Source organism: Nymphalis io, chromosome 24 (genome assembly GCF_905147045.1).
Source record: "Nymphalis io chromosome 24, ilAglIoxx1.1, whole genome shotgun sequence".
In the NCBI taxonomy this organism is placed as follows: domain Eukaryota; kingdom Metazoa; phylum Arthropoda; class Insecta; order Lepidoptera; family Nymphalidae; genus Nymphalis; species Nymphalis io.
The window spans coordinates 2,544,874-2,567,620 of record NC_065911.1 but is presented as its reverse complement, the minus strand read 5'-3'; the positions used below and the strand labels follow the sequence as shown (position 1 = coordinate 2,567,620).

Here is a 22,747-nt window from a genome sequence, read left to right as displayed (position 1 = left end):
AGGCTCCAAAACCTCCCCAAAGGGAGACGAGAACTTAGCTCAGCAGTGGGACATTAACAGGCATTGTTACTTTTGATTAAGTACGAAATATATATCGAGACATACGCAATGCCTGCTTGAATTAATAGCTATAGACAGATTTATTACGAATTGATAGTTTATTGATGATCATTATATAATGTTTCAATTGAACATAAAACATACTAAGCTTCTCAGGCAACCGAAAATATTTTCCGGCGGTACGGCTTTTTACTTGGCTGTCGGTGTGGATACCAGCCACTCACTAGTTATTATACTACCAAACAGCATGACTTTAAATACGTGTGTTGCGGTTTGAATGCTGAATGAGCCAATGTAATTAAAGACACATGGGACATAATATCTAATATGGGTGGTTGGCGCCGCATTGACGACGTATGAAGCGGTTTGTTATACAGTGATAATATCTAGGGGCAAAAGGTGACCACTGATCAACTGGCCCATTTGCGGTGTAAAATCCTACTAAGGTAACGTAAGTTACAAAAATATTGAAACTACAAGACTGTAAACTATCCGATGCGGCTTCGTAGTTTGTTCTATGTCCCCTGCATATATCCACAATTCCGCTCTGGAGCAGCGAGACAAGAGTTCCAAAACATTTTCTTTAACACGCAAGAATGCCTTTTTCGCAGCAATCCGTATCACTGAACGATAGAATAGTTAGCAATTTATAAACTATAGAATAATATCAACACAGACAGAAACGTGTATTTAAATTATCATTTGCGCAAGAGTGTAAATATAAGAACTGCAGTGCACATAATGCAGTAATGTGTAATATGTAGTGTTGAGAAAAAAAAATAACAGAGCTTTCGATATCGACGTGGTAAATGCCAAACGACACTCCACTTCAACTTTAAGTTGGCTGGACAATTTTAGTATTACCCAACTATCTGCAATGTCACAAGGTTATATTAAAGATATATTATTTTTTCTTAAAAATATTTTTTGTTTGCGCTCGCGGCTTCGCCCGTTTGTAAAGAGGGTAGGGAGTTTTGTCCTTACGGTGCGGTTACGGTGGTACGGTGTTTGGTAAAATATGGTCTAAAAGTTGCTTTTGTCCTTACGGTGCTTGGGGTTCAAGCTAGCTTCATAACAAATTTAAACAAATTCAATTCAGTGGCTTCGCCATGAAAACGTAAGTCATACAGAGCTACTATCCCATTTATTTCATTTTTTTTAGAAAAGACGCCTGTTTATATAAACTTAAACATGTATGCTAACTTATTGGCAAAGACGTAAAAACTTTTTATCGCATTCTCAATAAAACTTTACGTCATATGTATATACGAGTCGGTGTATCGAAAACAAATATGTATAAGAACAAATGTTTACTATTAAATGTATGGCATATTGTCTGGTCGTGATTTTAACGTTCGTTTACATAGTTAAATAAATAAATGTTTCGTCACGTAATTATAATTTATATACTCGTATATATTGTCTTATATGACGTGTTCAATTTAACGATGTGCCTGGATATATCATATAGGCTCAATCAATAGCGTTCGGTCTAATTTAAGCATTTGAATAAATTATTTCAATTGAAATAAAAATATCCCTTATTATGCAGAGATTTTTTCTCATCTACAGTAGAAGATTTCTAGATCTTGCGTTACTTATTATGGGTTGAAAAGTAAATCCTCAATTTCGGTCCCAAATAACAATCGGTGAAGAAGACTTGGTGCAGACCCGTCTAGGCGTAGCAACTTGTGAATTTTATCCTAACAGGCACGACTATTTTGATAGATTGAGTTAGTTTCTTGAGATTCCACTGACGACTCTTTGCTGATGGACCATATACTTCTTACAATGCGAGTACAAGATAACCACTTACTTACATCGTCACAATTACTAGCTTTTCGGTTTTTGTAAAAAAATCAGCATCCCAATTCGATCCTATAACATTTATTATGACGCAACGACTTTTCTGACATAGTGAACATATCACTATGTCAGAAAATTTATCTGAACCGTTATCGATGAAACTTTTCAAGTTTACGAGATAAAAATAACAAGATATCTACGTGATCCACTTCAAAATTTATCTGATTGGCAGAAATAGGAATTGGATCATTGAAATTTACCACCAAAATATAAACAATTAATTAGTGACATAACGCTTATCAATACATACAAGCATTGATAGTCAAAGATGCCAGCCGTAAAACAAGGGCACTTGTGAAAATCCAAGAGCACTTGACCCAACTTTCAGCCCTTATTCGAATAAAATATAAAATAAGGTCGCAGTAACCCAATCTAATATCACGAGTCTAATGTGATGCGACTAATACAATGTCAGGTGACCTGGAATGACCAATTGACCCTTACATATCTGAATCATTATGGTTCTCTAATTGAATGAAATTGCATCCTAATCTATCTGTACTAGTAAATGAGAGTACGTTTTATTCTGTAATGTAACTTAAAAAAATACTAAACCAATATACATAACTAAAACAGAAGATGTATCGCGTTTCGGTGAAGATTTTAATATATAATATTATTATTTAAGTAGCTGCACTTTTCAATTTCATCCATCAAATTTTGACTATTAAAGTAACAAAGGTTAATTAAATATATTTTTTGTAATTTAATAGTTTTAAACGGTAAAGCTAGTTATATTATGCACGACAGTAATATAATTAATACGCCGAAATAAAAATGGATCGTACTATTACTATAAACAGCAGTTTCTTTATCTCCGGATTATACTCAACTAATCCTATTAATATCTAACTTTAAATAATGATAGTTTATAGTTTCAGGACAGACACGAGTTACATAATATATTTGCTTATCACATACTTGACATTTAAGAAAAATGATCAATTTAAAAAAAAAATGCCGCCTCTACTAAGTAATTACGAATATACGAAGATGAATAATAAATAAAAATATTGAAATAACATACAAGATAATTACGTTACAAATGAAAGGAGTTTGTAAGATACTTCGGACTTTCTTTGAAATGTTTATCTGTAGCGATAAAACAATTTCGGGCATTGACCATTTATCTGATAAAAATTGAAAGTCTTTTATCAAATATTAATAACATTATGTGATACTTATATCGATCGATAAAATGTACGACAAAGATGTAAATTCGTCGAGACGATGGACGTCATCTTGACTGAGGGATCAAAATATTGTATGAACGTCGAAGCCAAAGAGTGTCAAGTGTTTTAAGGAAACCTTAAATATGCTATAGTTATGGATTTGTAAGAACGACGAATTTCAATAGTTAATACGATTAAAAAATAGTTCAATTAAGGTCAAATTATTGCCCAAAACCCGTGCCAAAAATATAATACCCGTAACTTGACCTAGCAATTGAATTAATGGTAAATTTTGTCGATATCAGATAAGATTTTAAACTTATCACGTAATTTTTAACACAATCCCTCATCGCCGATTGCATGAACATCGAATAACAATAAATACATCTTCACGATGTCGTGTAATGGCGCTTAGTTCTTTAATTTAACGGTTTCAGAGTTATTTAAATATATAATTCATTAATCAAAGTTGATTGTAATATTTCTATCATTTCAAAAAGATATCGATACATTCGTTTTATTTATTTTTTAGTTATTTAACAAAAATTAAACGATATAACCATACAAAATTTCTAATTCTGAGATAACACTACAAGAAATAACCCTGTTAGATTACTATCAATAACATTTAACGTTGACAAATTCGATTTCAAGTCGGTCTTTTGGACTGGAATGTAAAAGCGATGGGACGGATTCAGATCGGATTTTTGCTATCTTGCATCTTAATGTCGACGGAGTGCTCTCAAGTATATTTTATCTAAATCGGTAGAATTATATGTATGATATAAACAAAATTGATCGTCGGTTACGAAGACTTTATAATAATATATATTTATCGGTAGTATGAAAACAATTAAAACCAAATTGAAATTCAGTGAAAATAAATCTATCATAATATTAAATCGAATCGTAGCACCAGTAAAATCAGACACAACAACAATATTAAACGCATTTGTTCTTTCTTGGTTTCCTAAGCCAATGGGATTTTATATAAGAATACTAAATAAATAATTCATTTGAGTACTAAAATGATATATATTATATAGCCAACTGTTCTATTGTTCTAAGGACTAAACATATACACCCTTTTGCATACAATATACAGTATAAAGATAAAATGTATTTCTTTTGATATACACTCAACTCTATTTGCGACATTTTATCTGGACGCATTATAATTTATAGTATCTATGATAAATTACAAAATGCTACAAATAGTATGATAAATATAGCTTGGTTTCACTCACCTGTCCATATCGTGAGGATGCCAAATGCACGTTCCTGTTCTTCAAGGAGAAATCAGGCCTCTTTCCCAGACCATAATTGCTTTTATTCTGTGATATAAACTTCTTTGGCCTATCCAATCGCTCCGTAGAACCTGTCTCCGTTTCTTCATCACGCTTCGAAGTCGATGGTATGCCACGGTACGCACCCCTCGTTCCTCTGATGGTCTTCTCGGGGCTCTTGTCCTGTTTCCTGGTGATAAGGTTGTCTTTTCTCTGCTTGTTGCTGCGTAAAGACACGTTGGACGCCATATTGTCCATATTGCTCCATCAAGTCACAATATCAAAAATGAGCGCACTCAATATTCATTGTGATTACTTTAATCTCATTAATTAATAACTAACGAATGATAAAATAATTGAATAAATAAATAATCACCAAATTCATCACAATCTCAGTATTTCGTTAATAAATTCATTTCATTTACAATAATTTTATATAGTGATATAGGATATAATGAATAACTAGGAATATGATTACAATTGATTAAGCTATTTTATAATTAATATAAAATAAATAAATAACTAATTCCGTCTTTTTTTCTCTCTCGCAATATTGGCATCCTTCACTAGCTATCGCTCATACCCTAAACTAACCAAAATATATATTTATTCTAAAATATAAACAGTCTTGAGGGAAATTTGGAAAGTTATTGCAGGATTGGTATATTTTATGATGTTATCTGAAACAATACAAAAGTCATAATCATTATTTAATATGAAACATTTTGTTATAACAGGCCAGTGGTGTTCCATACACAGATTAAGATTTGTTAAGACCAATGGTTCGCAGATTTAAGCCAAACATTGAGCCTATATGTTCTTTATTTTTTGTTAAAAATATCATGCTCGGCAATGAAGGGAACTAAGTGCAGGAAGGTAAAGAACTCTAGTATATGTGCATTAATTGAAAGTTGCATATGTAACCGGATGGTGGAAACCCACACACACTAGAGCAGCATTTTGAATAAGCTGTAACTATCTCCTTAATTGTAGATGGGGCTGTTGCCCAGGAGTGACATATATAGCTCTTACTTTAAGTAAATGTAAACAAAAATACTTTAGAATAAGCATAATAATGAGCTAAAAAAATAAGCAATAAATTAATAAAATAATTAAGTAAACATGACATCCTTTAGAAAACAATCCCTTTTAACTGTATTCACTTTTTATAGAAAATACTTGGAAACATTACGGGATAAAATCAAATATACTTTATTCTTTCAATTTACATAACTTCAAATGTACAGAACTATGATATCCTTCGCATTTTTTGATAATATTGCCTCTGAAAAAATATATAAGTATGATTCAAAAGGCAAATAAAGTGTGAAAGATTAAAATTTCACAATGACATTTGTCCTTTAGAATATGTTGTATAATTATATAAGTGTGTTACTTCAATACATCTGTTGTGTCTTAGACAGGTTTTAAGCAGCAATTTTTTCACCGTCAGACATTCCACATATGTATGTAATATAAGAGTAGATGCCTGTTTATTTCTATATATATGCAATGCAGATCAAATAAGTGATAAGCTTACATGAACCTATCTACTTTCTTGGTTGTATATATACATAGTTTTAAGAATATAGTCATAGGATTATTGTAATGATAAGTGTAAGATGAAACAGAAGATTTGAAACTATATTTAGATATAAAATAATTGACAGTAGTGAAATATTTGTATAAATTTGGTGATAGTAATTGGAATGTCATGATAAAATTGTATAAGGTGGTTGGAAGTGATAGCTATTTAACTATGGACCAGTTGTCCAAACTGGTTTACAAGCCAAGAGACTATTTTTAGTGAGAATTTAAAGCCATATATATAATTTTGTACACAAAAACACATGTTGCATAGTTTTTCGGCTTAAATTATACCTTTTCGCACTTGACATATCTCCAGGGACATAATTATTTCGATAATACCAGGAAGTCAACACTCTACTTTCGTCGCGAATGTAATAACAAAACACTGAGCTTATGACACACAATTAACTAAAACTAGGTGCCGGCAACAAGATATGCAAACCGAGAAAACACGACAGAAAGTTTGCAGATATTACGTCTGATCCACATCAAATTTCTGACCATTTCACTCGCGTAACTTAAAGATTTATTTAATGGTGTTCTAAAATCTGCATGCATTGGCCGTTTTATTATAATACGAATGGCGCATAGCTAAATCAAGCTGAATAAATAGAGTAAAAATTGCAATGACAGTCCGTCAAGTTCACAAAGCATGTATTTTTGGGTAAAGGCGAAAGTTTTATACCTTAGGATCCGCATCGTTGAATACGTGTATCGTTTTATCGACTCATAAACGTTACATTAGCTAAATTGATATTCGATTCTATAAATACTTACAAATAAAAATCTGGAATCACACCATTGTTTTTTCTTCTGCACAATCAGTAAATCAGTGTTGCTAGTTTTCAAAAAAAATTGACGAAAAAGTGGGTCATCGATCTTGTTTCAAAGTTTCTTTTTCACTTTCACTATTTTATTCGGTTATAAGCATAAGTAATCTATTTTTTATAAAATAAGTATATTAATCTATCTTATACTAGTTATTTTTTCAAATTTAGAATATGTTATATTGTAGAAAAAAATAACGAAATGTTCTTATTAGAATTTTTAAGTTGGAATTGGTATATTATAATGGCAATAATGATATGTCATTCCTACTTATTTTACGCAGAGAATAACGCAAACAATTTAATTGATCTAAAATAAACTTAATTTTTTTCTTTTTATTCAATTTCACTATTTATTTTTATATGATTTTTTAAGACTGAATTTGAAAATTGAGATATAATTTGATAAATAAATATTTCAGTTCAGAAATTTAAAATTACGAATCATATACGAATTTGCATTAATTTAAAATAGTATTTTTATTGTTTCATACATGTTTATTTAAATCTTATTTTTAAAATATATGTTAGTGTTTTTATACAAATTTAATGTTCTCATTATGACATTTACAAAATATCATTTTAGAACTGAAAATTGTGATGTCGATTGTGTACATGGCAAATTTGTAATTTGTAAGATTTTTCATTTTTGTGTAAAACATGAAGTGAAAAATTAATTAAAACTTAATATCAAAACATGGCATTTGTCAGTGCTGTTACCGGCGATGACTCCACGAAAAAATTCATGGATGTCCTACAAAATGATTTTAAAACTCTTAGCTTAGAAACCAAGAAAAAACATCCACAGATAAGAGAGGTATTAATCTTACAATTGGCTAACAATAAATTTTTAAAACATCGCTTTTCACATTAAAAACAACAAAGGAAAATATATGTGAATAATGAGTCTTACATTTTATTTTCTTAAACCTATGTACATGTTACTTATTTCACAAAAATAATGGTCAAACAGTTATAAATATATTACATTAGTTTAGAAAACAATACATTTTCTCTTTTATTTCAGGCTTGTGATGAGGCCATAGAAAAATTGGCATTAGCATCAAATAATCCACAAGCCTCTCTTTATGGGGTGGTGAATCAAATATTATATCCACTGGTGCAAGGATGTGAGTCAAAGGATGTGAAAATTATAAAGGTAATTACTACATATCCTTAAAGAAATCTAAGAAACTATTTATTCTTTACTTATTGATTTGTGTGTTATTTCGATGCTATATTAAAGAATATAATTAGTTAATTTTAATAATCAATTCATCATAATTAAGATCAAAGGTTGCCCTAAATTATACTGAACAGACAATAGATTGACAAAAATGATAAATAGTGTATTAAACCACCCCTGTAAGTACGCCTAGGCCTACAAAGCACTGTTATAGAGGCCTAACCAGCCGAAAAGTCCTACCAAGCCAAAAATAATATCATTTTACACTAACCATTTCCAAATGGGGGACCTCAAATAGCAGCAATACTTAGTATTGTTGCGTTCCGGTTTGAAGGGTGAGTGAGCCAGTGTAACTATAGGCACAAGGGACATAACATCTCAGTTCCAAAGATCGGTGGCCCATTGGAGATGTAAGGAAGGGTTATTATTTCTTACCTCGCCAATGTCTATAGGCAGTGGTGGCCACTTACCAGCAGGTGACCCATTTGTCTGCCTGTCTATAACATAAAAAAAATCAGATTAAATGCAACTTTGACTAAACATTAAAAATGCATCAACATTTACATTATTACATACATTAATTAACTGTCATTTTAATAAATTGATTATAAATTTTATAAAACAAAAATCAGATGAAATATTTAATTGAGGATGTATATATAAATTCATAGTGTTAGAAGATATTAAAATATTGCTTTTGATTCTTACAGTTCTGCCTTGGCACAATCCAACGGCTAATCGCTCAACAGGGGATTGATGCGAAGGGTGCTCGTCATGTAGTAGATTGCCTATACAACCTCGGACAGGCAGCCATGCTGGAGTTAAAACTTCTACAAACAGCAGCCTTACTTATGACAACATCTGATTTGGTTCATGGAGACACATTGGCCAGGGTAAGCTATTCATGCTAAGTTGAAAGTACGGAATTTATATAATAATAGGCAATGCTTGCGACTTTATCTGTAACACACAATTAGGATGACAACAAAAGAATGGGGCTCAAACCAGGACAAACGGTGTTTGTTAACGTTTGTTAGTTAACGTAAATGTGTTAGAATCTCTGACACATGTGTACCAACTCGTATTATTAGTGTAATAAACTCCAAACCTTCTTCTTAACAGGAGGCCATAGCCGAGCCTTAGATATCGTTGATACATTACTTTTTCTTATATTTTTCTTGAACTGTATATTGACTTCCTTGAAACTATGGAATGCTCTGCCTGAGTCCTTATTTCCTGATAGGTACAATGTTGGTGTCTTCAAATCCAGAGTAAACAGGTTTCTTATAGGCAAGCGTGTTACATCATACATAGACCGTGTCGATGCTTAAATCAGGCAAGTCAACGGTCAAACGCTGGCCTATTAATTGTAAAAAAAAAATGACATTGTCATATATCTCCAAAAATATTTATACATAATGTGTGCCAGCACATACAAAAAGCAAGTTACAATTTTACTTATAAGATATTTGATCAAAGTTTAGTTGTTAAGCACTTACTTAAAAAATTACATGTTTAATAGTGATAAAGATCAGCTGTTCATAGGTTTCTGTGTATTTATTGATAACACTTTGATTAGGTTCAATTAGAGGTAATTTTGAAGTAGATTGGTATCTTTGTGTTAATCTTTACCTTGAAGTAACACAATAATTTACCGATGTATGTTAAAATCATTAAAATGGTTTAAAAAAACATTAAAAATGCATGTTGATCAGACATTATAACAATGATACTGAAATCTGTGGCTGTCATTCGATTCTGTACTTTAGCTTTTGTTATTTTTAGAGAAATTAATTCTTCTTAAACCTGAACTTATTTAGATTGGGGTATAAAATATATCGTATCTGTTACCTACTAATATACTCAGCCAGCTTACATAAAAACATAATGAATGTTACACCTACACCTTCCATACAGACGATGGTGATGTGTATACGCATGGTATCACCCAGTGAGACCAGAGACGTGAGTACGAGTCACGCAGCCGCAGCCACGGTCCGGCAGCTAGTGGCTCTCGTGTTTGAGCGTGCGCTGGCAGAGGCTAATGGTAATTCAGACCATTATATAATATAAGTTCCTTATTCTAGCTTAAAATATATATCTTAGAAAAACTTGTTGATGTAAACAATGCTTATATTTGTTTGTTTAATGTTATTTTTAGTTGTATAGTATAATAAGCCAAGATGGCCTAGTGGTTAAAACGCGTGAATCTTAACCGATGATCGTGGGTTCATACCCGGGCAAGCACCACTGAATATTTATGTGCTTTATTTGTGATTATAATTCATTTCGTGCTTGACAGTGAAGGAAAACATCGTGAGGAAACCTGCTTGTGTCTAATTTCATTGAAATTATACCACTTGTGTATTCTAACAACCCGCATTGGAGCAGCGTGGTGGAATAAGCTCCACACCTTCTCCTCAAAAGGGAGAGGAGGCCTTAGCCCAGCAGTGGGACATTAACAGGCTGTTACTGTTAATATAATATATTCCAATGGTAGGAATAAGAGTACAAAAACCATTCATCTATATATTCCATGCGATTTGCTAATAAGTCTAGCCGACCTATATACATATTTTGCACTACAGAATGTTCTTAATTAATATATATTTACTAATAATCCATAACTATTCGAATTAACTGCTTGTATCAACTATAATTTTACCGTCAAAGTTCCGATAACAGCTTCGTCGCATTCAAAACGGAATTTTTCACGAATCCATAATGAATACCACAGATTATTTACATCTCGATAACTGATTTCAAGTCAATTAAAGGACAAATTTGTCTATTTATCTTAATTCTTGCCATTGAAATCGATTATAGTTACTTACTATACCATACACCGTCTCGTTTGAACAGGTACCCTTAAAGTAAATCCCGCTGATGTCAGAATGCAAGCGAACAATAAAGCGCCGAAGGACCTTAAGCCGTGTGCAGTGGATGCGTACCTAATATTACAGGTAAGTTCGTAATGATTCGATCGAAACGATCGTCATTTGTTTGTGTTAAATTTTAAACAAGCTACCCGTCCCAGTTTTACGCGGGTAATAGAAGAGTATAGATAAAACGTGTGTATCGCAATCCATATTATGAACTGAACTTTGTTCAATGTAAAATAAAATTAACTAATTGGCTACTTAACTTCCTTTATTGTTATCTTATTTATTAAATTTGTTTGATTAATATTATTATTATTTACAATAAATATGTAACTAATATAAGTAACTTATAAATTAAGTACATACACGAACAGTAATATGAGAAATTTTAATCACACAATGTATTGTCTAAATCTTAAATGTTATCATTCGTTAAATTTGTTTAAAATATTGTAATTTTGTAATCTTTTAATTTTAATTCTATCGTGTATTTTTGTTTTTGTGCAACTCAAATGTTTTACAAACTAGAGATTCGTCGCTTTGTTGGCGGGAGTAACTGCATCACAGTTTTACACTATAGCAGTTATTATCGTTCACATTTTGTTTCTGATCTAATAAAGTGGTTTTTAAATAAAACAAAATAAAAAATATAAATCTATCGGTTTAAGCGGCAAGTCTATTTCAACCAGTTTACACAAAACCATAATGAATTATACACTTAAACCTTTCTCGTAAATCACGTCGTACATTTGTGAAAACCATATGAGAATCCGGTCGGTAGATTTCGAGTTTATCGCGTCCAAACAGACGCGGCGGGGGACTAAGTTTTATAATATGTAGTTATGTAGTAATTAAATTGAAACGTCGTTATCAACTTCATTCGCGTGACTTTTTATATGGATATAAAAATGAATAATTTATATATTCAGGATGAATGTCATACAATAACTTAATTATTTGTATATCTGATTATCATTAAGGAAATCTATTTCAATACTCAATGAACATATTAGTCTGCACTCTCGACACAATTCGACATGTTTGTTAGTGTGTATCATCCTTTTTTGTTTTCGATGAGCGCATTTGTCTCCCACGTGAAGCTGGGCAGGGTGTTCGGGAATCGCTGACCAAGTGCTAGAATACCCACTAAAGCGGTACCCTCGCGTCTTTGGGGGCTGCTTAAAATTGATTTAATCCCGTTCTTACTAACATCCTGTCTTACGTCTATTGACGCTATCAAAGTCATAACCACCAATAGCATAACAAACTCCAAAACAATCTTGTATGTACTAGCATCTCCATTGCAGGATATTATTCAGCTGATAAATGGAGACTCGGCGCATTGGCTTGTCGGTATATCGGACGTACCAAAGACGTTTGGATTGGAGCTGTTAGATACTGTTCTAACGGATTTTTCGGACGTATTTTTCAAGGTATAATTTTCTATTTTATAGTTTTTTTTTTTATAGAATAGGAAGGTGGACGAGCATATGGGCCACCTGATGGTAAGTGGTCACCAAACGCCCTTAGACATTTGCACTGTAAGAAATGTCAACCATCGCTTATAGCCAATGCGCCACCAACCTTGGGAACTAAGATTTTATGTCCCTTGTGCCTGTAATTACACTGGCTCACTCACCCTTCAAACCGGAACACAACAATATCAAGTATTGCTGTTTTGCGGTAGAATATCTGATGAGTGGGTGGTACCTACCCAGACGAGCTTGCACAAAGCCCTACCACCAGTATTTCTAACCGTCTATTTGAATGACTATGATTAATATATATTGATATGTTTTTGCAGATCTCAGAGTTCCGGTTTCTATTGAAGGAACACGTGTGCGCACTGATTATAAGGCTGTTTTCACCCAATGTTAAATATAGGTAAGTAAATTAGTAAGTATGATACGATTTATGTCGATTGGTTTTTTATCAAAAGCTTGAAGTTTTTTGTTCTCGTCTAACGTGCAAACACGTCGTCGTATCGTTATACATATAATAATATATACCCTATTCCAATCGAAGTAGGGGTCTTTACCCCTACTTCGTAAACAAACAGTAAATTTACAAATTGCATGCGATCGTCAAATTGTTCAGCAGTATTACGCACTATAAACAGTTCTTGATTAATTTACCTTTATTTATAATACGACACTGTTCCACTTGACTACTTATAACCACATTAATTTAACTTTCGAAGTTCCGATTACAACTTCGCGGACATTGAAAACGCCATTTTTTGCGAATCCATAGTGAATGTCGTAGATTATTCAAGATCGCGTCAATTGATAACGGTGCGAAAGTTGTTTATTTGGGTTTACTCATTTTGTCTTTGGAATAGGTTATAGTAGGTATAGTAATGGATTATGAATATATTACTGGGTGCGGCAAAGGTGTGAAGTTTACAGGAAATCTTTTAAGGAAAAAGTTTAGGGCTTACCACTACACTGGCTCTAGAGTGATATTCGAGTAGTTTCATCCGACACTTGAGGTTTCCTCACGACGTTTGATGATGTCCTTGACTGGCGAGTGCGAGACGAAATGTAAATTTTTTATTAACTGGCTCAATACAGTGCGACCTCGATATAACAAATCGGAAGGGAACAATTAAATATTCGTTATATCAAGGAATTCGTTGAACTGAGGTTTGTTACGTTGAGGTTAGGTTAGGTTAAAATTCGTTATAAAGAGGTAAAAAAAATAGTTTTATTCACTTCAACATTACGTACTTATCTTGTTATAGCGAACAACTTCTTCTAATAAATGACGAGCAGAAGTGTTTACATTACTTTCCATTAAACAACAATGATTGTTTTACGAACAAAAGCGCGTCGAATCCTGTCGCGACATGAATCACATACTATGAGATTAAGAGACATACATCGGTGGGAACTTTATATAAAGGTTTTAGGTTGACAAAATTCGTTAATTAGAAGTATTTATACTTTTTCTTGATAGTTGAAAATTCCTTATAAAGAGGTTGTTCGTAATGTAAAGGGATATTTTACATCGACTCTTATGGACAATTCGAGGGGATTACGAAGAATTTGTTAAATCGAGGAAGGCGTTATATTAAGGTTGCACTGTATTTACCACACATCTAAAAACTGCATCCCGCGGTCGCAGGGCGGCGTTCCCGTCGCCGCACATCCCGGGCGCGGCGGGCGCGGCGGGCGCGGGCGGCGCGGCGGGCGCGCCCGAGCGGCCGCACTTCCCCGTCACCATGCGCCTGCTGCGCCTCGTGTCCGTCATCGTGCACAAGTACCACGACGTGCTGGTCAGTGCGCCGCGTGCTTTCGATAGCGCCGACTCGCTGTGTCAAAATATGTTTAGCACTCGTATATTCTGTACCTAAATTTTTTAAGTATTGCAGCCAACAAAGTGAGTGTGCTAGTGTAGTAACAGGCAGCAGGAGCATAACATTTTAGTCTTATAGGTTGGTGGTACATTGGTGTGTAAGGAGTAGTTAATATTTCTAACGGCACCATTCTATTGGCGGTGGTGACTACTTACCATCACGAGGCCTATCTGCCCATCTGTACTGTACCGTACTGTAACGGCCTGTGAATGTCCCACTGCTGGGCTGAGCTAATTTCAGTGAAAGTAGACACATGCAGGTTTCCTCACGATGTTTTCCTTCGCCATCAAACACGAGATGAATTATAATCACAAATTAAGCACATGAAAATTCAGTGGTGCTTGCCCGGGTTTGAACCTATGATCATCGCGTAAAATTCACGCGTCCTTACCACTAGGCCATCCACCTACATCTAGCTACATATTTTATAAAAAAAAAGATCAATATAAGGTTAAGATATTACCAATATGTAGAAGGCATTGATCGCATGTCACGTTATATAAACACTTCCTTGTGAGTGAACATAATCATCAATTTTAACATGCGTTGCTACATAACAACTAAATGTACTAAATATATGACGCAGGTGACGGAATGTGAGATTTTCATGTCGTTGACAATCAAGTTCCTCGATCCGGACAAACCGCTGTGGCAACGCGCTCTAGCGCTTGAAGTGCTGCATCGGATCACTGTACATCCAGGTGCGTTCTTTTATGTGCTATAAATTATAATTAAAACCATTATTTGAATGCAAATCAATGTATCAATATATGTAATCAAATATATAATCAATGAATAACTTTAATGTAGACACGCGGTATCGTGTCAAGCCAAGTTCAAGCCAACAGAACTGGCGAGCAGCACCGAGTGTAATATTACACGAACCATTTGGAGCCACGTTTGACCCTCTCATAAATCAAAAACTATTTCACATAAACATGTCAAATTTGGCTCATATATTGAGGCTTACGATATACATATGTACTCCAAATTTCATAAACACACCTTAAACGGTTATTTAGATATTAACATAGAAATATCGTCATTTTTATCACTGACTGACCTCTAGATCAAAACTCTAACCCAGTTCCAGATGACCTAGAAAGTTCAAATTTGGCATCCAGATAGGTTGTTGTAGTTGGGTGAATTCAATGGAATAAATCAAAAGTAGTAAAAATTTTTATCATTTAAATTTACACTTGCCCTTGAATTTGAAGAGTGTAGGAAGAAGGAACCATAGAAATAAAATAAAATATTTGTTTTCAGATTTGCTCAAAGCATTCTGCGAGTGTTACGACATGAAGCCTCACGCCACGAACATATTCCAAGACATCGTGAACGCGCTTGGCGCCTACGTGCAGAGCCTCTTCGTGGCCTCGCAAGTCAATACACCAGCTGGTAAGTCTTATCTATTAAGGAATATTCTTATTTCCCTCCAATTAAGCCTTTATTATGGGTGGGGACAACAATAGCCCAAGGGTCTGAATTTGCGACTTTAACATCTCTAGGTGGACCTTGAACCATTGAAGATTACACAATTATTTTTAGTACAAAAACAATGTACTCAAAGAGCTGAAATGGTCCTGTTATACGTAATTCCTACTCGGATAATTGTATTTCCATCTCGCCTACTCAGATCGTTGGTTGGTGTTAAGACTTTTATGTTTATTATATATAAATACTTCTGCTAAACTTCTAATGACAGCAAAATTTTATTAAAACTTTTAATGCTAAAAAATATTGAAATCGACCGCTCTACATGTTAACAACTCTACATGGCAAAAGGAAGCACTACGTAATAAAGCTGTGTTATGATACAAGTCGATTCCAACGGCAGGAGTTAAGATAAATAGACAACCTTGAACTTGAATTGACATAATATCATTGGTCGAAAATTGTCTATGGTATTCATTATGGATTCGTGGGAAAATGTCCTTTTGAATGTCATCGAAATTATCAACGGAACTTTGGAAGTCAAATTAAAGTGAACGAATTAAGTGAAATAGTGTATAGTTATGATACAATATTGTTTTTGTAATTGTAACAGCCTGTGAATGTCCCACTGGTGGGCTAAAGGCCTCCTCTCCTCTTTTTGAGGAGAAGGTTTGGAGCTTATTCCACCACGCTGCTCCAATGCGGGTTGGTAGAATTCACATGTGGCAGAATTTCAGTGAAATTAGACACATGCAGGTTTCCTCACGATGTTTTCCTTCACCGTAAAGCACGAGATGAATTATAATCACAAATTAAGCACATGAAAATTCAGTGGTGCTTACCCGGGTTTGAACCCACGATCATCGGTTAAGATTCGCGCGTTCTTACCACAGGGTCATCTCGGCTTTTGATACAATAAATATAGATATATTATTCAAGAACTGTTTGTCTAATATTTCTAATGTCTAATCATCTTTATAATATAATAATATTATAAAAAATAATGATTTGTTTGTGAAATCATTATCATAAGTATCGATTTATTATTAAATGAAAGCGAGGATGAGGATTATATATTACTAAGGAATGTCTGGAGTTAAAGAAAATCAAATTAAAAATTGCTTTTAATATGTTTAATATTAGAATTGAATAGAATATCCTTTATTGTACACCAAAAGAGGTACATTTTAGACACAAACACAAAAAAAAAACGAAAACTATTTCGTACAAAAGGCGGTCTTATCGCTAAAAGAGCGATCTCTTCCAGACAACCTTTGGGTGAAGGACTTGAAATAAATAAATAAAGCGGTAAGGAGGTGTACTAATCATCTCAATTTTTATTTTTTTAAATAAATATAAAGATTATATATATATATATATATATATATATATATATATATATATAAAGTACTATAGCTAAATATACATACATATACATATAAATAAATAATATGTACATAAACATAAATATTAAGTAACTACTTATAAAAAATCAAAGTATTTTTACAAACGCAAAAATTTCCTCAAGCCGATTTGACTGCATGTCACAAGATAAAAATAAAAACACCCGTTTCTATATGAAAAATAATATTTAAATATTTTTATTGCAAGTTAATTACGTAAATACAAATGGCCCATCATATCAAATTGTGTGATCTCCGAATCAACGTCATCTATGTCGGGCGCCAACTCTCGGTACCTGTAGTCCAAGTCGTCATCCAGAGGATCAGGCGCTGGGCCCTCTACACTGTCCCGTTTTAATATATCTTCATCGGATTCGGGGTCATCGTCCATGTCTATATCTCGTCTCCCTGAATTTGCTACAGTAACAGTAAAAACAGTAACAGCCTGTGAATGTCCCACTGCTGGGCTAAGGCCTCCTCTCCCTTTTTGAGGAGAAGGTTTCGAGCTTATTCCACCACGCTGCTCCAATGCGGGTTGGTGAAATACACATGTGGCAGAATTTCAGTGAAATTAGACACATGCAGGTTTCCTCACGATGTTTTCCTTCACCGTCAAGCACGAGATGAATTATAACCACAAATTAAGCACATGAAAATTTAGTGGTGCTTGCCCGGATTTTAACCCACGATCATCGGTTAAGATTCAAGCGTTCTTAGCGCTGGGCCATCTCGGATTAATTAGTAGGTACGTCATGAGGTGAATTCGACTTTGACCAGATCAATTTGCTACAAGTTTTACGTAATTATGAAAGTAATTTTATTTGTACGGAATAATACAAAACAATATTTTAATTCTAATATAAACGTACGTAACAAACGCATTATCGTATTCACATGATGTATGATACTTTACGTTCTACTTTTATTGTACACCACAAAGAGAAAAAAAATACAAAAGATGGATACAGGCTAAATAAAAGTAGTATACAATTTTGGCGACCTTAACGTTACATAGCGATCTCTTCCAGGCAACCAACGGTGTAAGTAATAACTCATAGGATATGAGGTATATTTTACTGGTGGTAGAGCTTTGTGCAAGCTCTTCTGGGTAGGTACCACCCACTCATCATATATTCTACCGCAAAACAGCAGTACTTGATATTGTTGTGTTCCGGTTTGAAGGGTGAGTGAGCCAGTGTAATTACAGGCACAAGGGACATAAAATCTTAGTTCCCAAGGTTGGTGGCGCATTGGCTATGTAAGCGATGGTTGACATTTCTTACAATGCCAATGTCTAAGGGCGTTGGTGACCACTTACCATCAGGTGGCCCATATGCTCGTCCGCCTTCCTATTCTATAAAAAAAAGAGTATATAAAGTTTTGTTATTTTTTTCAATATGAAGTTAGGATTGTAATAGGATAATGCATTTATGTTTTAGTATTCTCTATCTCATTATTATATATTTTATAAAACTAGCACTTTGCTGTACCAATTTGCATAGCTCTTTTTTCATGAAGGCTTTTCATACAAAATTTCATCCCCTTTATTACCACCATAGGGGTTTAATTTTCAAAATATTTTAATTTATTTAATGTATCGCGGAAGTGGCTCTAACCATTTTGTTAAAAATTTCTATTAAGATATGTTTTTTTTTTTTAATTTGTATTGGATAATTTCGTTAAACTAGTTAAGACAGTCTTTAAAAACATCATTTTCGATAACCGATTATCGAGTTGATATAACTCTGATGGAGCCAACAAAAGTATCTCCATTTTTTTTTTATATATTCAATCATTCTTTTCTAGAAAATATGCCATTACATTCAAATAATGTTAAGTGTGATATTAATAATTTATAAATAAAAATGTATACAAAAGTACTCACCCCAGGTTTTAGATCGCAAATATGCGGATAAATTTTGCGTATCATAAGCCAAGATCTCTGTATAAAGGTTCACGAGTGGCTTGCAACGCCTCACACACCGCTCGTAGCTGATGAAACGGTTTGACCGCCATTCCGCAGGGCATCCGTAACGCTCGCTGAAAGAAGTTCTTAATAATAGACTATACGGGTATTATAAATGTGACAATAACTGTTTGTCTTTATTGCGTTTTCAAGGGTAAACTACTGAACCGATTTTGATAAAATTTATTATGAAGCTTGAACCCCTAGGATGGTAATAGGCTACTTTCTTCACCTAGTACCCGCTCCTCTCCACCTAAAACGCGGGTGAAGCCGCGATCGATACCTAGCTAAAAATGAACTTAAACATATTAATATAAGATTTTTTATTTAAGGAACATTCGAACTAAAACAATGTTTTTTAAACCTACGTGCAGTTTTGTAGTTGAAATACGAAAGTCCACACTGATATTACAGGTTCGATGCACATTCCGGGCGTATACCGCCTCGTACATCGAATCGAATTGTGCTGCCTGGATTTTCTAGTAACTAATGATTGAGCTGTAGAAAGAAAAAATTAGCTTTTACGATACAAAGATTACATCCAGACAAATAATCAGACGGATAGTAACAGCAACAGCCTGTGAACGTTCCACTAATGGGCTAAGGCCTTCTCTCCCTTTTTGAGGAGATGGTTTTGGAGCTTATTCCTCCACGCTGCTCCAATGCGGGTTGGTGGAATACACATGTAGCAGAATTTCAGTGAAATTAGACACATGTAGGTTTCCTCACGGTGTTTTTCTTAAGTCACGCACGAGATGAATTATAAACAACAAAATTAAACACATGAAAATTCAGTGGTGCTTGCCCGGGTTTGAACCCATGATCATCGGTTAAGATTCACGCGCTCTTACCACTGGGCCATCTCGGCTTATTGACAAACGGACTGACAGATAAATAAATATACATAATAATTATGTTTTGAATTTTAGTACATGCACTTAAGTTTTATTTATTTATATACATTAAGCTTTGAATTTAAATTCTGCTAAATTAAATGACACTTATAAAACAATACCGTCCAATGATATTGATAAGAAGCTTGATGTTAGCACACAAAAAATACAAAATCTTATCTTATTGTTCATTTTTATTAACTACCGCGGCCTTACAGATTTAATAACGGACTGATTTTCTTTTTGTAACGTAATATAAAATGAGTTTGTGTTCAATTTAAAAATTACAGTTCTACCTTTTTTAATGATAATGTTCGAACATGACTTATGTTTAAATTGTTATTCTAAATTTTAATTACTAATCTTCTGTGACAAGACTACATTAAAGTTTTTTTTTATATATACTATTGACGTCCTCCAGACCGATTTCGGCCACGGCGGCCTATCTCAAGAGAGATTAGCCAACTGCGCAGGAGATATTATAGTGCACAAGTGTGTGCGCATACACAGGTGCACTCTCTATTCCCTAACTCTCATAATCCGATGGAACGGCAATCCGACACTACCGGATAGAGTTCAGGCGCAGGAACAACGGCTTTACTAGCTTTCCGAGGCACGGAAGTGAACACACTTCCAACTTCCAGACTCCGGGCTGCTACTGAGAATTTTCTGACAGAAAAACCCAATAACTTTTTATTGGCCCGACCTGGGAATTGAACCCAGCACCTCCGGGTCTGCAGCCTTTCACCAAGCCACTAACCCAATACACATATACATATATACTCATGTGTTTTTTGTTGTTATAGGATCGTCAAGCATCCCCCAACAAGCCGGTTTCTATTGGAAAGGAGTGTGGCTACCGCTATGCGTCACCTTTGAGCCTGGCACCGCTAAGGCAGTATAGTAAGTAAGATTTCTGATACTTCAATGGAGTCTCATAATTATAATTATGAAAAAACGCTTTGTTTAATAATATATTTACAATTCAGTATAGAGATGCTGGATCGTACAGAGGCGCCTACGATACAGGATGGGTACGGCATATCAGTTGCGTACGCTTGCCTCGTCGAGGTTATACGCTCGATCGCCATAACCTTGGAGGGAGAAGAGTACTTCAGGTAAAATTACATTATTAACAATGAGTGGGACTATTTCTTATCATAGATAGATATATAGACAATTATCTTATGTGTTTTCTGTGATTTTCAACTGTATAACTGTTGCATTATTTATTTAATATTAATTACTTTAAAATATATAACCAATAACAGCCTGTAAATGTCCCACTGCTGGGCTAAGGCTTCCTCTCCTATTTAAGGAGAAGGTTTTGGAGCTGATTCCACCACGCTGCTCCAATGCGGGTTGGTGGAATACACATGTAGCAGAATTTCGGTGAAATTAGACACATGCAGGTTTCCTCGCTATGTTTTCCTTCACCGTCAAGCACGAGATGAATTATAATCACAAATTATGCACATGAAAATTCAGTGGTGCTTGCCCGGGCTTGAAGCCACGATCATCGGTTAAGATTCACGCGTTCTTATCACTGGGTCATCACGGCTTATAAATATAAACAATAGTCTAAATGATGACTTCACCTACGTCCACGTGAATTATTATTTGCGAATCTTTTACACTATTTATTTTATATAATATAAGATATATAGATACAGACAGTTTCACTAAACATTTAAAGAATTTTAAGCGATTCCTCAAACTTAAATTTATTTATTCAACGTAGAAGCGTTACGGAAACGGTTGCGAAACGGTTCGAAAAGTATTATATTCTGATTTGAAGAACTAGCGAAAGAAACGCAGCAGTATGTATATTTTTCAAATTATTTTCAACTAGTTTCCGCATTTTCTCAGGTGTTTGTTCGCCTCGGGTATATGACGAGCCGGTTGGCGTGGTTGGTAGAACACTTGCCTTTCACGCCGAAGGTTGTGGGTTCGATTCCCACCCAGGACTGACATTTGTGTGCATGAACATCTCTGTTTGTCCTGAGTCTGGGTGTAATTATCTATATAAGTATGTATTTACAAAAAGAAAAGTAGTATATGTAGTATATCAGTTGTCTGGTTTCCATAGCACAAGCTTTGTACAAGCTTAATTTGGGATCAGATGACCGTGTGTGAAAAATGTCCCAGGATATTATTATGATATAAAAAGTAGCCCATGTCCTTTCTTGGGGTCCAAGTTTGGTTCATACCAAATTTCATCAACATCGGTTCAGTGGCTTAGCCGTGAAAGCGTGACAAACAGACATAGTTAGTTTCGCATTTTTATTTTATTTATTTTACGTTCGTATGTCTACAAAACAAAATGACAATCGAAATATACAAATGATTACATTTCTCTTGATGTAGACACGACATACGTTTTTGATTAAGTGCGAAAAAAGCGTCTAGTCTGTGACAGCAACGAACTCCTAAGCTTAGAAGTTTTTTCAATAGCTAAATAATTTAAACTATCGAAACAGTTATTTTAAACTTTTTTTCAATGACAAATATCGTAATTAAAACGAATATTATATTAGTAAAGATTTTCAATGTGATAAATAAATAGCAAGTTATTAACAAACACTATCGCATTACAGATTACAAGAGCTCTACGATGATTCACAAAACGACGGCGAAGATAAAGAAATAAATTCCAATAAAACAACTAATAACCATAAAGGTGAGTGTTTAAATGATGTCATCATTTTGATAATGTTTATTGTTTCTGATAGATAATCCGAGTCGATACTGACATTCGTACAAACAGGAACATTTAGTATTATTGTATTCCGGTTTGGAGGGTAATTTCAGGCACAAGAGTCTT

At 34.1% G+C, this 22,747-nt stretch overlaps 2 protein-coding genes across 10 annotated transcripts in view; one reads left to right on the top strand and one right to left on the bottom strand.

Moving 5' to 3' along the window:
• The window catches only part of LOC126777963 (serine/threonine-protein kinase WNK1-like), a 39,972-nt gene extending 33,164 nt beyond the window's left edge, over nucleotides 1-6,808 (bottom strand). For 2 of the 7 annotated variants that reach the window (XM_050501287.1, XM_050501291.1), the window contains exons 1-2: nucleotides 6,266-6,472; nucleotides 4,346-5,064 (exon numbers count right to left, since the gene is read on the bottom strand). In XM_050501287.1, coding sequence (XP_050357244.1) covers nucleotides 4,346-4,642 — 297 coding nt within the window. In that variant the 5' untranslated portion in view covers nucleotides 4,643-5,064; nucleotides 6,266-6,472. The other 5 variants (XM_050501293.1, XM_050501290.1, XM_050501288.1 and 2 more) reach the window with 4 other exon arrangements.
• A 601-nt stretch (nucleotides 6,809-7,409) lies between these two features.
• Nucleotides 7,410-22,747, top strand: part of LOC126777967 (protein MON2 homolog) — a 33,932-nt gene continuing 18,594 nt past the window's right edge. For all 3 annotated transcript variants that reach the window (XR_007670108.1, XM_050501320.1, XM_050501319.1), the window contains exons 1-13: nucleotides 7,410-7,618; nucleotides 7,829-7,960; nucleotides 8,698-8,880; nucleotides 9,905-10,034; nucleotides 10,850-10,950; nucleotides 12,177-12,302; nucleotides 12,674-12,753; nucleotides 13,996-14,146; nucleotides 14,814-14,928; nucleotides 15,494-15,625; nucleotides 20,730-20,826; nucleotides 20,913-21,041; nucleotides 22,521-22,603. Coding sequence is in view for 2 of the 3 variants with exons in the window: in XM_050501320.1 (XP_050357277.1) it covers nucleotides 7,499-7,618; nucleotides 7,829-7,960; nucleotides 8,698-8,880; nucleotides 9,905-10,034; nucleotides 10,850-10,950; nucleotides 12,177-12,302; nucleotides 12,674-12,753; nucleotides 13,996-14,146; nucleotides 14,814-14,928; nucleotides 15,494-15,625; nucleotides 20,730-20,826; nucleotides 20,913-21,041; nucleotides 22,521-22,603 (1,579 nt within the window). In the remaining variant the exon portion in view is untranslated. The remainder of the gene's footprint in view (nucleotides 7,619-7,828; nucleotides 7,961-8,697; nucleotides 8,881-9,904; nucleotides 10,035-10,849; nucleotides 10,951-12,176; nucleotides 12,303-12,673; nucleotides 12,754-13,995; nucleotides 14,147-14,813; nucleotides 14,929-15,493; nucleotides 15,626-20,729; nucleotides 20,827-20,912; nucleotides 21,042-22,520; nucleotides 22,604-22,747) is intronic.